This window comes from Gymnoscopelus microlampas (genome assembly GCF_963454915.1).
Source record: "Gymnoscopelus microlampas genome assembly, chromosome: 1".
Classification (NCBI taxonomy): Eukaryota; Metazoa; Chordata; class Actinopteri; order Myctophiformes; family Myctophidae; genus Gymnoscopelus; species Gymnoscopelus microlampas.
The window spans coordinates 45,676,487-45,693,658 of NC_139962.1; the positions used below are offsets into that span (position 1 = coordinate 45,676,487).

The 17,172-nt window shown below is 42.4% G+C and overlaps 1 protein-coding gene across 1 annotated transcript in view; it reads right to left on the reverse strand.

Moving 5' to 3' along the window:
- LOC311051108 (CUB and sushi domain-containing protein 1-like) overlaps nucleotides 1-17,172 on the reverse strand; it is a gene marked incomplete at its 3' end in the record, with an annotated part of 707,106 nt that overhangs the window by 484,095 nt on the left and 205,839 nt on the right. Inside the window, exon 3 of the mRNA XM_084065507.1 lies at nucleotides 1,577-1,689. Within this exon, the coding sequence (XP_083921633.1) occupies nucleotides 1,577-1,689 (113 nt within the window). The remainder of the gene's footprint in view (nucleotides 1-1,576; nucleotides 1,690-17,172) is intronic.

Consider the following 17,172-nt stretch of genomic DNA (forward strand, 5'->3'; position numbering starts at 1 on the left):
TTATGTGGTTAACTGTAGCTTAGCGGTTTTATTAAACTGTCAAATTGTGATATTATCAAACATATCAGACCGTCTACATTTACAGTCTGATCAGAAGCAGGGATAAAACATAACCAGACCAGCGATAAAAGTAAATGAACATTGCCATTCATAGCAGTGCTGGGTTTCCACAGAGGCCTATGTGATGTTTGTTTGATGCAATGTATTGAACAGTATCACTTTGGTGTGAGTGCATGATGATCATTAGGCTGTTTTGGTGCCCCCGGCAGTACTGCATTAGCCACTGGGTTTTTTCTTCTTCACTGGCTTAGTCGGTATCTACCTACCTGCACACTCCCTGCCTGCAAATTGACAACTCAGGCGAGATGAAGCATCGAAATGTTGTATTTCAGTTGGAACTGTAAGAACCGGTCCAATACTGACCCAAGCCTAGTGGTGCTGTGCTTTATTGATTTCAAAAAGGCATATGATCCAATACCCAGAAGCATGCTGATAAAGATACTCAAGGCTTATGTTGTTCCTCCCAACCTACTCAGGGCCATAGGAGCCATGTACACTGGTACAAGAGCCAAAGTAATGATTCAAGACGGCAACAGTTCAACATCCTGGCGGGGCTGTTGCAAGGGGACAAACCTCGCCCCCTTCCTCTTAGTCCTGGATCATGCACTTAAGCCATCAGTGGACGGGAGCCATATCATACCCTGCTTCTTCTCAGCGACTGTAGAGTCCGTTCTCCTATACAGCTGTAAATGCTGGACCCTAAAGCCTCTGGATGAATGCTATACAAAGCAAACTGACACTGTGGGAGCCAAGCAACCTACATAGGCAGCGATTCAGGAGCACTCTCGCATCGCATCACTACACCAGAATGCCACGTGCAGTACTAAACATCAACCAGGATTCTTACTGTAACAGGTATCTGCATGGGGGGCTACCAAGGGTGAGTGAGAAGATAGCGGCCAAGAGAATGAGATGCAGCGCTGGATAGTACTGACGTGTTTGCCAAATGTCTGGAGGATCGAGATGACTGGAGAGTGTGATGGAGGGCTCGTCCGAGGACGACCTAGAGAGATATCCTAGTGCGAAAATTGGTAGCACTGTGTGTGAGTGTTGTGTTGGCAGCAAGTGGAGGGACATAATCACTTTCTTCTCTCTCCCTCTCTCTCTCTCTCTCTCTCTCTTTTCAATAAACAATAAACACACACACACTTGATCATCGGCATATGAATAAAAGATGAGAGATTAAAGGCAGCATTAGTTCTAAATGTTTAAAAAGTACTTGTGTTTTTGTATTTGAGAATATTATGATCAGTGTTTTTTCTTCATTTTAGTTCTTGAATTCCCTCAGTGTTGGCAGAGTTGCTCTCGTGTTTGAAATACAGTAAACACTTACCTGCATACATAATACACAAATGTGTGCATACTCCTACTCCTACACACATATACACAAACACACACACACACACACACACACACACACACACACACACACACACACACACACACACACACACACACACACACACACACACACACACACACACACACACACACACACACACACACACACCCTTACCTTCATATACAGCCTTGAAGCCCTGTGCGCTGACAGCGAAGTCGGTGGTAAACCACAGAGCCAGTATGGATCCAGTGCTGACTGTAGGGGAGGGCAACATGAACCCTGACAACCTGTGAAAAAAAGAATAAAGTATTTGAATAAAAACGCGCAGTGAACCGCCATACCACACTAGATCCACTATTGATGGGAAAAGAGGGCAGCGTCAACCCCCAACGAACCTGCAACATGAAAGACAATAGAATAAATGATTTAAAGACACGCCAGTAATAAGCCGCAGTGCTACGCCGCATCAAATCATCCACCGGCAATGGACACAGAGGTTGGCAAAAACTCTGACAACATTAGAATGCTGAATTCTCCAGTTTGACATTCCACATGCTCGGTTTGAACCGGAAAAATGACATGGTTTACTGTAAAAGCACACAATAGCCCATTGATTGAGAATAATCAGGTCAAGGTAATAGTATGCCTTAACCACTTAAACCCTCTAGACTCAGTAAACTAGACCTGAGTTGTCTCTGTACGTGGACCGCTTTTTTCTGTCTACACCAAATCTCTTTGCGACGCATTGTTCGCTTGTGTATATATTTACATCTCAATAACAACCCCCTGGATCAACATAGATTTATTTTGTATTTATTTGTAGTCGACACTGATATGATGCAATGTGAGCAACATCAGTTATTTTGAGCATTTTGCCAGATTACTCTCTTTCTTTCTTTCCTTTGAGGCGGGAGGGCCGGGCGGGGGTGTGTGGTGGGAATCGGGGATATTGAGGTGAAGAGAACATCAACCAAAAATAACTAGGTGCACTGAGCCCAATAAATGACAATTCAATAACGCAACACATCCCATAAAGCAAATAGTACTTCTCTTAACTTATTATCTCCACCAGGAGATCCTGTGTGTGTTGTGTATTGACCGTTTATCCAAGGTTATGGGAAGGGCCATGTTATGGTATAAAGGCTACAGGGTAGGCGGGACAGCGTCCCGCCTGGCTATGGACCGGAACTAGTCGATCACAAACACGTGCATGACACAAGGTATTAACAAATCAGACTGTATCTATTACAGCAAAAGCTGACTGACACATTTGTTTAGAATTACAGGGTAGCGCACACATACTGCATATTGCAACATATTAGGGCAGGCTATAACATTGTTATTGTAGGTTTGTACCAAAGACATGCCACACTACTTCTCGATGTGTTCTCTCCATATAGCCTTGTCTACTCTGGTTGCTCTGTGATAATGTAATTAGAATCCTTTATTGTATCCCTTTCCCTCAAGTGCCTTTTCATACAGTACTTGTGCACAACACCAAAACATTGTCATCATACGCGCCAGACAGAGAGAAAGATGTGAGTGAGTTAAACAATGAACAGAGAATGAACAAATTAATTGACAATGAAATAATTAAATAATTGTACTCGTATGTAACTGTAAACAAGACATAACAATAAAGAAACCTTGAAATGTAGCAAACATCACTATTATTATTATTATTAGAGCATGGGTGCAGGCAGATTTGTGCTCTACTGGGTGCACATTTCTAGTCTGGCCCTTGTCTTACTCAATCTATGCGTTACAACATCGGGGGGTATTCTTGAAAATTGTTTCACAGTTGCTTAAAAAATCCTTGATTTCACCACCACCACTTGACATGTCGTTTGACAAAACAAAGCACTGATGCATCCTGGGTCAACTGTCTCTCTGAGACATTCAAAGAATTTACAAAAATAAATAAAAAAAGCTTTAAATCAGAGTCAAATGATGGTGTTTATATGACCAATTCAATAAAAAACAGATGAGAGGGCATGTTACCAGTGTTATGCAATCCCCCTGATTATGAATTTGTTCTCTGTTGAGATACTAAAATGAGTCAGACTGGTTAACATGTGGTTATTAATGTGCACATAAACATACACAGTAAAATCTTGGTGTTCATTTAACTCTGCAGGTCTATTCGGGTCAATTTCTACACTCTCGGTGCTAAAAGAACACTAAAGATTTTACCGGAATGCAGCCATTGGAAATCACACTGTATGTGGTGGTAGAAGAGAACCAGAGCAGAGAAGTCGGCTTTGGATTGCCGATCACAGTTGTGCTTAAACACCCCCACTGGACTTAATATAACTTAGATGGGGAGAGGAGGGTTATATAAGTTGGGCGGGGCTAGGGGGTTTGTGGGAGTACAAAAGGCTGCAAACGATGAAACACGAAGTTAGGTGGAGAGGTGCATACAGTAGTTGTCGATAGAACCAAACAGGGAGCACATTAGAGGCAAAAACCAAAATAGGCTTTAGAGAATGGCGTACAGAAGTGTGCACTAGCTGCTCTGAGAACAGAGGACTATAGCAGATTGGGAGGTCACATCCTCCTCAATATTTTAATCATGAACTTCAAATAAAAGTAGTTGAATAATAATAAGTAGCAAAGATCCACAGTGGATTATAGGAGAGACTGCTGAAACAATACTGACAAAGGGTATGTTCCCACTAGGCGCTTTTTTTATATGAAGAAATGGCTCTGTCTAATAGTGCTTTTCTGCTGAAAAAAGAAAGAAAAAAAACAGAAGGGGGGAAGTGGGGGCCGTCGTGTGATTGACAGGGATGTAAACTCTATAAAAAGTAAAGAATATTGATAAAGTTTTAAACTAATGAATGTGAAATTAATCAAGATTGACCAACTGTATGGTGTATTTATCATTTAAAATGCATCGATCTTACGGGACAAGCTGTCAAATGAACATCGAATGTCAGTGTTTCTCCTCCCCGGCTGTCATTTCTCTCCTGTCTGACATGGCTGCTGGCTTTCTCCATCTGGAGCAGTGGAGCTGATGCTGGACCACAACTCGCTTGTTAATGGTGAATCAGCAATATAATGGTGAATCAGCGATATACTCTACTCAGGAACGATGCAAGTCGGGAACGATGCAAATTGGGAATGCATGCCCCATGCACCTGGTTATGCCGTTGTACCCGTTTAAGTGGTTAATTGATGGACCGATCAATACAAGGAATCAAAGAACTGCTGCAGTGATCTCATCAAAAGTGAAATACTGTATATAAGTGAAGGTGAACTGTACAGCTGTACATGCCAGGAGTTTTACATCTCTGTAACCTAATAAAAGAGAATGTCCTGGTATAGATCCTGCCCGTTTTGACATCAAATTAAAGTTCAAGCACTGCCTCAGGTAAGAATGCACAGTTTAAAAAGTTTCACGATATTACGATATCCAAATACCAGACGATAAATAGTCTCATATCATGATATAGGTATAATATTAATGTATTGCCCAGTTCTAGTGGCATTATACCTGAGAAAATGTTGAGCTTCAAAAGTTTGCAGGATTGGTCCATTTTGAACAAAATGCCTCAAATCATGAACGCAGCTTACGATTTCGGTGAAATTTCACACTCACATTCCCACTAGGCCGAGGAAAAAATGCCACCCTTTTCACATTGGCCTGTTATAGCGCCACCAGCAGGTCTAATTTAGCAAAACACGTTTTTGGAACAAAATGCCTCAAATCATGAATGCAGTGTCTGATTGCCGCGAAAGGCCTAAGAAGAAATGGCACCCTTTTCACATTGGCCTGTTATAGCGCCACCAGGAGGCCACAATAACGTACCTGACCTGGCGGAGATCTGTGCTCCGAAGAGCACTTTTTCTAGTTTCAATTTATTTTCCTATTTTAGTTGTCTTGTATAGTTTGTGTATGTCTCTGCCCCCCCCCCCCCCCCCCCCCCCCATACACACACACACACACACGCACACGCACACGCACACGCACACACACACACACACACACACACACAGCATTCCGTTTACACACATACGTTTGCACACAAGAACCACAATGGAAATACGCTCTCAAGCTTTTTTGAGAGAAAATATAGACATTAAAACCAGGAGTTAGAGGTGAAGACAGACAGACATTTTGACAATGGGAGGTGAAAGAGAAATAGAAATAGGGGAGTGAGGGGGCTGTTCAAACGCCATTCAATTTTAGCAGGAATCAAAGCAGTAAGGATAATGAGTCTGGGTACAATGGCTTCATACTAATTCTCATATGAATGGCTGACTTACAGAAGAAAGCTGGGGTTTCAGGGTGAGAGAGATATGTACACAGAGAAAGAGAGAGAGAGACTGACACACGGAGACAGACAGGGAGAATGAGAATGAGACAGAAATAAAAAAATGAAGGACAGACAGAGTATAGGGATAAAAAGGGAGAGTGGGGAAAAAAAGAGAATAACCAATTGATCCAAGTAGAGAACAATGACAACACTGAAGGGAAGAAATGCAATCGTTTTACTTCTCTGAACTCAACGCAAAGTCATTCAGGACAGACAGACAGACAGACAGACAGACAGACAGACAGACAGACAGACAGACAGACAGACAGACAGACAGACAGACAGACAGACAGACAGACAGACAGACAGACAGACAGACAGACAGACAGACAGACAGACAGACACACACACACACACACACACACACACACACACACACACACACACACACACACACACACAGAGAGACAGACAGACAGACAGACTGACCTTCCCATTGAACTGAAAATTGACAGACAGAGAGAGAGAGAGAGAGAGAGAGAGAGAGAGAGAGAGAGAGAGAGAGAGAGAGAGAGAGAGAGAGAGAGAGAGAGAGAGAGAGAGAGAGAGAGAGAGGGGTGGAGAAGAGAAGTATCTTAAAAACTGAATGAAACAGGCGTTGAGAGAGAAGGATATAGGGCCAGGTCAAGGACAGGCCAAGATGAAAGAGGGATACAGGCATGTGTGGTGAGTCTGAGAATGCCACTAATATTTCAACAGAGCGCTCTCCTCAACATCGCCATGGTGGTGATGTTCAACATCTCAGGGTTAGCTGGAAAATTGACTTGACAAGAACTATGGAGCAGCATGGTGGCTATGGAGCTGCGGCCTTGATGAAAGCTTAACCAAACATGTAGGGGAATACATTATTTGATGTTGGACTGACATATACACGTGACGTGTATGAGTATGTGCAGCAAAGAAAGTTTATTTTTTATAGCATATTATACAAATGCAATTGAAGGTGCTTTACATAAAGCATATATTTTGCCAAAAAGGCATTTAAAAGCATACTGTAATTAGACAGGTGATCTACACCAACATTGGTGACCTATCGAAATATGTGACTCCAGCAGTTGCTGTTTCAGTTTTCAAGGAAGAATCCAAATCTTTCAATTCGGCCTCATGGTGGCGCTAAAACAAGACCCTTCACGTTTTGGCCTATAAGCCTTGAATCGTAGGTCGTACAGTCAAACGTTTTCTCATGATGCAACTCCCCATGTAGGCCACACCCCAATATTTTCTGCCATTTTGTGTTGTCTTCAAAACACACTTTTTGATACTACTCTTCACATTCTAAACACACAGAAAGTAACACCTGACACTCTCTCTGCATCGTTCAATATCCCCCTTCTCTCTCTGGGAGTTAGCTCTGTGATTTGTGTAGCAAATTGAGGATAGAACAGGACACGGCTGAGGGATTTCACACACGCACATGCACATGCACACAAGCGTGCAAGCGCGCACACACACATACGAAGGTTGTCCGTCAAGTCGTTCAGGTGATGAGCAGTAATCTTCTAGCTGTCAATGCACTGATGGAGCTACATGATTACTTATCCCTCTATTTCTTTCTCTCCATCTATCTAACTTTCTCTCCATCTGCTTCTCTCTCTCGTGCCTTCCTGCCTCTCTGTGCGTCTGCCCCCTCCCTCAGTTGGTCCGTCTACCTCTCTCTCTTTCTCTTCTTCTTTCTCTACCTGTCACAAACACACTTTAATCCTGCAGCTGTTTGACATTTATATGGAATCAGTGAGTTGTGCTTTGAATATGAGACCAATTTTATCCTGCCAGGCTGCAAACTAGTCATCCACGCCAATCAGTCAGCAAGCTTAACCAGTGAGTCATCTGGCAAGCCTGTTATTAGGGTTAGGATTAGGGTGTAACCACATAAACCCTAGCATCCCTATTCTGGGCATGTCATATAAGGGAAACATTCTGCGGAAATAGCAGATGTGCCCAAAGCGTCGCAATTCGACACATTGTAAGCTTGTAGATTGGCTATTTCATCAGAGAGATTTGGTATAGAGGGAAAAAGGAAAGGGCCAAGTACAGACCCCTGGGGGGATTTAACCACATAACTATTTTAGTAAAATAGTTAAGTGGTTAAATCATTAGGGAAGTGATTCAATGTGAGCCAATCAATCAATCAGTTAGTTAACGAGCTAACCAGGCAGTTAGTCAGCTTGTCTTACTTCTTCTGTCTGTGTACTCTGTGATGGCAGCAATTCACAAGACCCTTTATTAAAACCATGAGCTACACAATAATTACATTCAATCTGATTTCAAGACCCGATATGAAAAACATAATCTATACGAGTTAAAGTTGTATCTGATTTCAAGACCTACTATTAAAACTATAAGCCAACCATAAAGCTATATACGAGAGAGTACGCAAGAGAGATACATTATTATATGAAGAAAAAAAGAAAAGGATATTTGTAGAGATCCCAGAGGGGACTTCTCTGCACCAAGCCAGCAGTAGCTCGCTTCAAGTGAGCGCACAGGGGAGCAGTTGGGAGTTAAGTTACTTGCTCAGGGACACTTAACCAGGTGACAGCCTGCAGAGCCGAGGATCAAACCAGGGACTTTCCGATTCCCGGATGGCCGCTCTACCCCCTGAGCCACTGCCGCCCAAAAAACGTAAGCAAAATTATTTAAGTGGGTTAAATTATCTGATTTCAAGACCCATCATGAAAACCATGAATTATATAAGAGCGTTACATTATATCAGATTTCAAGACGCATCATAAACACAAGACAAAGGGCTTAAAATGAGCAGGTGTGCATGTAAGAAATGACCTGAAGAAGAATCGAAACGCTGTCATGGACCAATAAAGATCTTTTCCAGACCTCATAATACCATAAACTATACAAAAGGATGATCTGATTTCAATGAACTTGTTTTTAATCTATTATGTTGTTAGTAGTATCTTTCTCATTAAAAGAAAGAATGAAAGGGAAAAAAAGAAAGAAAGAAAGAAAGAAAGAAAGAAAGAAATTATGTAGCACAACACACAACAGGAATTAATGCTTATATGCGAGTTGTTATCGTGACGCACATACAGTACAGTATCAGTAAAAAGATTCAAATGAACATCTTTTAATCTAGCTTGTAGTCCGACCTTATCAAATATCATATTTGACAGGTGTGCAAACCAATAATTTGCAAATACATTAATTAAACGGGATAGGGAGCAGGCTATCTTAGATACCTTTATTGATCCCGTAGGGGAAATTCAGGCGCCAGAGAGCTAAAAACCAGACGTGTACCTGTGTCCATCTACCATCCTCCTGCATGTACCATCTACCATCCTACTGCATGTACCTGTGTCCATCTACCATCCTACTGCATGTACCTGTGTCCATCTACCATCCTACTATATGTACCTGTGTCCATCTACCATCCTACTGCATGTACCTGTGTCCATCTACCATCCTACTGCATGTACCTGTGTCCATCTACCATCCTACTATATGTACCTGTGTCCATCTACCATCCTACTGCATGTACCTGTGTCCATCTACCATCCTACTGCATGTACCTGTGTCCATCTACCATCCTACTATATGTACCTGTGTCCATCTACCATCCTACTGCATGTACCTGTGTCCATCTACCATCCTACTGCATGTACCTGTGTCCATCTACCATCCTACTATATGTACCTGTGTCCATCTACCATCCTACTATATGTACCTGTGTCCATCTACCATCCTACTACATGTACCTGTGTCCATCTACCATCCTACTATATGTACCTGTGTCCATCTACCATCCTACTACATGTACCTGTGTCCATCTACCATCCTACTATATGTACCTGTGTCCATCTACCATCCTACTATATGTACCTGTGTCCATCTACCATCCTACTACATGTACCTGTGTCCATCTACCATCCTACTATATGTACCTGTGTCCATCTACCATCCTACTACATGTACCTGTGTCCATCTACCATCCTACTATATGTACCTGTGTCCATCTACCATCCTACTACATGTACCTGTGTCCATCTACCATCCTACTACATGTACCTGTGTCCATCTACCATCCTACTACATGTACCTGTGTCCATCTACCATCCTACTACATGTACCTGTGTCCATCTACCATCCTACTACATGTACCTGTGTCCATCTACCATCCTGCATGTACCTGTGTCCATCTACCATCCTACTGCATGTACCTGGACTGTGTCCATCTACCATCCTACTGCATGTACCTGGACTGTGTCCATCTACCATCCTACTGCATGTACCTGGACTGTGTCCATCTACCATCCTACTGCATGTACCTGGACTGTGTCCATCTACCATCCTACTGCATGTACCATGTACGTACCTGACAGTCATTATACTACTCTATCCAGCTGCAGGCTGACCTCTAAGCATGCCTTGACTCCTCTCAAGGCTAAGGATAGGATACATCTGAGATCTTCAGAGAACCACTGATCCAAGAAGCACTTTCCTTCCTCTCAGCTACTATTCTGGTAAAGCATTAAAGACAATCACTTGACCTGACCTGACTCTTAACTGTGGATAATACTAGGAGCCTTTAGTTGTACTAGGCAGCTCCCAAGGTGATGGCATGGGTGCGTGCGTGTTTAACTGTGCTCAGCGAAATAACCTGTTGACAAACGGAGAGTAAAACATAGACACAAGAAACCGTTTTCAGCCTTTAAAGAGGATTAAGAGTTTAAAAGCAAGCACCCCCTAGAGCCCGCGCTGCTCCTCACGCCCAACAGGATCAAAGTGACTGAGTCGACCGGCATAGCCGTTGTTAGAGCCCCATGTTCTCTATCAAACCTGAAGCCTATCCGCATAAGAGTAATGTGCAAGTGATTTTCAAAAGTTTGACTAACCAATAATCACCCAGAAAGTAGGCTAGCTAGATCCAAATTCAAGTCTAGGACCAAAATGGTTTGAAATAGTAAACTGACATTGCCAACCTTAGAGCCCTGCAATCTCTCGCTAGTAGGGTTAAAAAGAGCATTGGAATTTTTCTGGTATGGCAGGATTACTTTGAACCAACTCATGTAAATGTATGCATTCTGAGCCTAATCTACACAGTAAAATCCTGAGTGTTAATTTTCTTTCTTTATTTGACCTTTATTTATGCAGGAGATACGAGAACAGGGAGCCCTGTTCAGGGTAGCAGCACAATATCCATTTGTAACTGTTAGGGTCAAAGTTAAATGAACACACTGTATTACACAGTGTATTGTGTTACTCTGTTGACTGACTGATAGTCATATTGACAGAAACTAAAGCTCTAATGGAACACTGCTCTCACAGCAAAACCTTCGAACTTCAATCATTAGCATCTTTCTTTTGTTTGCATGGCTGTTTGTGGGGTTGAGTAATTCAGATATGCTCCGAGCCATGAAACCCATTCAATATCCATTTTGCAGAGTCTAAGATCTGCCTCAACTGGAAATTAAAGTTTATTTCCATGCCTCAAACAGGGTGACCGTTCCGCCCCCCCAATTATACTTATATGAGTTATTATAAGTATAATTATATAGTGTTATAAGTAGATTAAAATGCATTTTAAGTATGTTACTAAAGCATTATAGCATAGCAAGCTGGATGCATAGCAAGTGATACCAAGAGTTTCAGTATAATTTTCCTAAATGTGAAATTGTACTTCCAGTCGCAATGTGCCAATACTAGATTCACCAAACACTTGTGGTTCTATAATGTCTCTGGCTGAAACTATGTGTCCAGTTCGTCATTCTGAGAGCCTAGTGTTTTTTTCAAGTTTGTTTCAAGTTTGTCTCCTATAACTCTATATCAGAGACACTGATTCAACTAAATGGACAGAAGATAACTCAAGAGTCTAGTGGCAGAGAGAGAGAAACACACACACGCACACACACACACACACACACACACACACACACACACACACACACACACACACACACACACACACACACACACACACACACACACACACACACACACACACACACACACACACACACACACACACACACACACACACACGGGCAGTGAAAGAGTAACATTCTATCATTGCAACAAAAGAAAAAAGCACACAGTTAAAGAATAATATAGCGAAACTATATCTCTGGCTAACCTAATAGAACAAGGACAGACATAGATAGACACATATAAGACAAGACAGAGGGCATAGTACAGTAGCCTTGTCAGAAGTTTTGTTGTCGATGATGAGTGGTACACAGACCTGGTGTTTCTCCTACAGTACATACCATAGAGGCAGCTGCATCACTGCCGAAATTCTGGCACTGCTGCAATAGAATTCTTGAAATTTACTCAAACTCGACAGGTATGCCAAGAAAATTCTCTCCATTTTCTGCCAAAGGCAAAGAATAAGACAAGGCTGGCTGACAAGCTAGGTGTTTATTTTTTGTTTTTCTTTCAAGTTGTTTTTTTTCCAGACTAAAATAATAATAACGATAATATCAACTACTATTATTATTACTCTTATTATTATTATTATTATTATTATTATTATTATTATTAAATTAGTTTTCAATTAAATGAATATCAAACCTTTATTCTCGAGGGAAATTGAGGTTGCCCTTGCTTACGGTAGAGATAAGGATAAGGATAATTCCTTTTAACAGGTTGTTCATGAAAGTCCTTGCGGTCTTGTTTCCAATGAAAACCTGTGAGCAATAAGGGGTTAAGAGTCTTGCTCAGGGACAAATTTCATTTCATCGACACATATGCTGGGATGGCCAGGAATCGAACCTGGGGCAACCAGGGACTCTGGCTCCCTAGGCAGGCTCACTAACCACTCAGCTATGGCCGCCCCAAGATACAATATGTAATGTTAGGCTGTTTGATAATTCATGATCATTTTAGATAATTGCCTGGCTCAGTGGCCTCTGGTTAGAGTGTCCGCCCTGAGACTGAGAGGTTGGTGTTCAATCCCTAGCTGAGTCATATACCCATACCAAAGACTATAAAATTGGAACCCAATGTTTCCCTGCTTGGCATTCAGCATCAAGGGTTGGTTTGGTGTTAAAGGACGACTTAACCCATTTTCATATACTAAATGGTCCACACTAATGCTCATGATAGAATGGTGAAAAAAAAATCTACTCGGTCTGTGTCTCAGAGGAGGGCTGTGGACAGTTCAGAAACCCGCCTACCAGTGACATCATCGTTAGGCAGGTCTTTTTTTTTCAAACAAGATACAAATATATATGTATATATATATTTTTTCTATTAACGCAAGAACGATGGCTTCTATTGTAGCATTAAAGCTTTCCAGGAATAGAAAGCCTGCAGTTTATATAGCTTGGATTCCCATCGATGATGTCACTGGTAGGCAGGATTCTGAACTGTCCACAACCCTCCTCTGAGACACAGCCTGCTGAAGGCCAATTACATGAAGATAGGTTGAAAGCGGGTGAAGTCGTCCTTTAAGTCCCTACAACATACTTGTGTCCTGTCCAGGGGGTGTACTTGTACATTAAGCTGCCTCACCCTATGGAAACAGGAGATAGGCTCCTGACCTATGGGCCACAAGGCTACTTGCTAACTACCTACAGTATCTGGCTGTAGGTACACACCTTTTGTAGAGGATTGGAAATACAGAAAATTAGAGGAGAGGAGAAAGAGGGGGGATGGATGATTCATGCTTGCATACTGTAGGAGAGGAGGAATAAAAGGAGGAGGGAGGGTTGGAAGGAGGAGAGACATTCATTCTCACAGCTTTGAGCAGATACACACACACACACTGATTTTAGCTTGAAAGGGAATTATGGTTCTCCTGCCTCTGGGAGAGTAGGCTACCCACTGTGACACACACACACACACACACACACACACACACACACACACACACACACACACACACACACACACACACACACACACACACACACACACACACACACACACACACACACACACACACACACACACACACAGAGTAAAAGAGAGCAAAATATCAGACACACATACATGTGTATATATAGCACTGCAGGAACGATGTAGGGTGTTAAGTGCCCTGCTCAAGGGCACTTCAGCGGTGGGTGGCATCTGATGACTGCGATAATGAGCTAACAACCCTGCTGATCCCCCTGTGCCCTGAAGCAAGGCACCATCATCTAACAAACCCACCTGTGCTAAACTGGTGAGCCCATGAGATTTGAACCAACAACCCCCTCCAGTGTCTGTCAATCTGTAGCTTTCTGACTGTCAACCCACAATGCAACATGCTGAGGACTGGATATTACAAACAGACCAATCATTCAGTGCCAATTTTAGGTATTTGACAACAGCTTTTAGAGCCAAGTCGTCTGAAAATCCATCTGTTCAGTCCGGGTAATGGGCTTTAACAACTTTTTCTTCTGTCATTTGTGCATTTGGACAGTTCTTTGTGTCCAAAATGTCTGCGATTTTGGCACACTTGAAAGAAAATGTGAAAAGAAATAAAGTAATGATTTTCACTATTTGTCATACAATGAAGTAAATACGGTGGGACTGAAGCTTTTAAAAAAATGAATGAACTACAACGCTATGGTTTTCATGTAATCATGTAAGTTCCCAACTACGCTATCGGGCTAGAGGGTCACTACATTCACCGTCACAATCAGACAACAGAGTCATTAACAATGTATGGTTCTCAAACGGATCACATGATCAGGTACCATCCGTTTTATCTCCCCAAAGAGCTCACATCGCAGATTACAAAGGTAGACAGCACTGTGGTGTACTGTCTACATCTATCCCAGATTAATTTAACCACAGGTATCCGCGAGTCCCTACTCTGGGCATTTCATAATAGGTTAACATGCTGCGAAAATAGTCAATAGGCTATTTTCAGCAAAGAGATTTGGTGTGGAGTGGAAAACGGAGGGGGCCAAATACAGACCCCTGGGGGACCCTGACCAATTAAAGGGTAAGACCACTTTGTTAGAGGTTTGGGTTGTGTAGTTACCTTGCCATGATGTAACTCCAAAGGTGGACAAGAAATCTAAAATAATTGCTCCATTGATTAGAAATTGATAATTCAAAATATGCTCCTCATTGACTTACATTGTGCGGTCAAACAGCTCTCAAAGTCACTCTTTTAGCACATAAACAAACCTAAACATAGCTGATTCAGACAATATAGAGCATCACCAAACCCAGTACTGTTCTTTTTTTTTATAAAAATGTCAACTTCCTGTTGATTTTACTATTTGAAGATCTGGATCCGGATCCGCGGATCCAGTCCAGGTTTTCTACTTATTAAAAATGGCAAAATCAACAGGAAGTTGACATTTTTATAAAAATAAAAAAAACAGTACTGGGTTTGGTGATGTTCTATATTGTCTGAATCAACTTTGTTTGCGTTTGTTTATGTGCTAAAAGAGTGACTTTGAGAGCTGTTTTACCATACAATGTAAGTCAATGAGGAGCATATTTTGAATTATCAATTTCTAATCAATGGAGCAATTATTTTTGATTTCTTGCCCACCTTTGGAGTTACATCATGGCAAGGTAAATACACAACCCAAACCTCTACCAAAGTGGTCTTGCCCTTTAAGTATACATAGGGTTTAAGAGAATAAAATAACCAATAGGCTATTTTCGCTAAAGAGATTTGGTGTAGAGGAGGAAAAAGGAGGCCCAGGTCAGTGAAATATGGGTTTAAGTGGTTAACACCTTCTACAATATGCACGCTTTGAAGATAATACTCCAGTCATTGCAGATGAGTGTAAAACCTTCAAAAAGATTAACCCACACAAGGCACCTGGCCCCAGACGGCATCCCCGGCCGTCCAGCCCACAAGGTGTGCATGGACCAACTGGCAGACGACTTCACATGTCACTTAACTGCTCCAGTCTGTATTCCCTGCATGTTTCAAAGAGACCACCATCATCCCTGTCCCGTGCCTCAGGCTGTGGCTTCCCCTATTTCGAAATGGATTAAAAAATATCAATACAAGAAATTAGGTGATCTACAAGCTCACAATGCGTCGCAATGCACACGTTGGGAGCTAGTAGATCAGCCTTTAAAAAAAAAAACAATAATGACATAACAACGGTTGAAAGTGGTTGAGCTGGTACACAACTCTTATTCATTAATGGGGTTCCCCCTTGCGCCCCCTGGAGGCTGCACTTTGAAAACCACTTCACTACTAGACCCAGCAGAGTTTGCTTACGGGCAAAACAGGTCAATGGACTACGTTCACGCCCTCATCCTCCACACTGCCCTTTCCCACCTGGAACTGAGGAGCAGATATGTGAGAATGCTGTTTAATGATACAGCTCAGCATTCAACACCATTCAACACCCTCCAAGCTCAAGGACATGACTCAACACCACCCTGTGCAACTGAATCGTCGACCTGACAGACAGACCCCAGGTGGTTCAAATTGGCACCAACATCTCCTCCAAACTAGCTACTTAGCGTTCAACCCCCGCCCAAACTCCCTGTTCACTCACGACCGTGTGGCTGCATATTGCTCAAACTCCATCATAAGGTTATCAGACGACACCGCTGTCATTTGCCTGATCACAGTCAATGATGAGAGAGGAAATGAGAGCCCTGACTTCCTGTTGTCAGGTTAACGACCTCCATTTCACTGTCAGATGATCATGGACTACATGAGGCTGCAGGGAGCACATGCTCCCATTCACATCAATGGGACCGCAGTGGGGAGGGTGAGCAGCTTCATGTTCCTCATGGTCCACATCAGTGAGCATGTGAACTATGGGTGGGCACTATGAATGGTTACAAACAACCAGAGCCAATTGAGTACCGGTTTCTGATTGTTCGGGACCAAAATACAATCTTCTGGACAAACGATGCTGCTAACGGTATTTGACAGTCAGTTCATTCTAAAAAAGGGTTTTGTAAAAATATGCTTTACTTGGGTGGGCCGCCTGGGTATATTAACAGCTGCCAAGATTAGTATTATTTATTTATTTTTTGTCTGAGAACATGACAGCATCTGCCATGGACGGCCCTGCCACCCCTGTTTGATCACAGTACACATACAGTAACCTACACAGAATTATATTAGAGGACACGGCCACCAACTGTGGAGTTTCTCCTTTTCTACTTATTGTGTAAATATTCTCAGAGTTTTGTAGTAGCTTCAAGAGTGTGCGTAGCGGCACCACTTACATAGAGTGTTATACAGTATGTATAAGTTATGTTAGGGCTGGGGGGTGTTTCAGGTTATGGATTTGGCACAACCCTAACTAATCTGCCCCAAAACTCGGCTTAACTTGTTTGCAAATGGCCAGTGACTGAACCCAGTTTAGTGTGTGTGTGTGTGTGTGTGTGTGTGTGTGTGTGTGTGTGTGTGTGTGTGTGTGTGTGTGTGTGTGTGTGTGTGTGTGTGTGTGTGTGTGTGTGTGTATGCACCCTAGATAACAGGCACACAGAGAGGGCTGGTAAAGACACAAGCAGGGCCAGACGGCCGGTAAAAACTTTATGGGGTTTTTGACGGTCCACCAGCATACCGATAGGGCG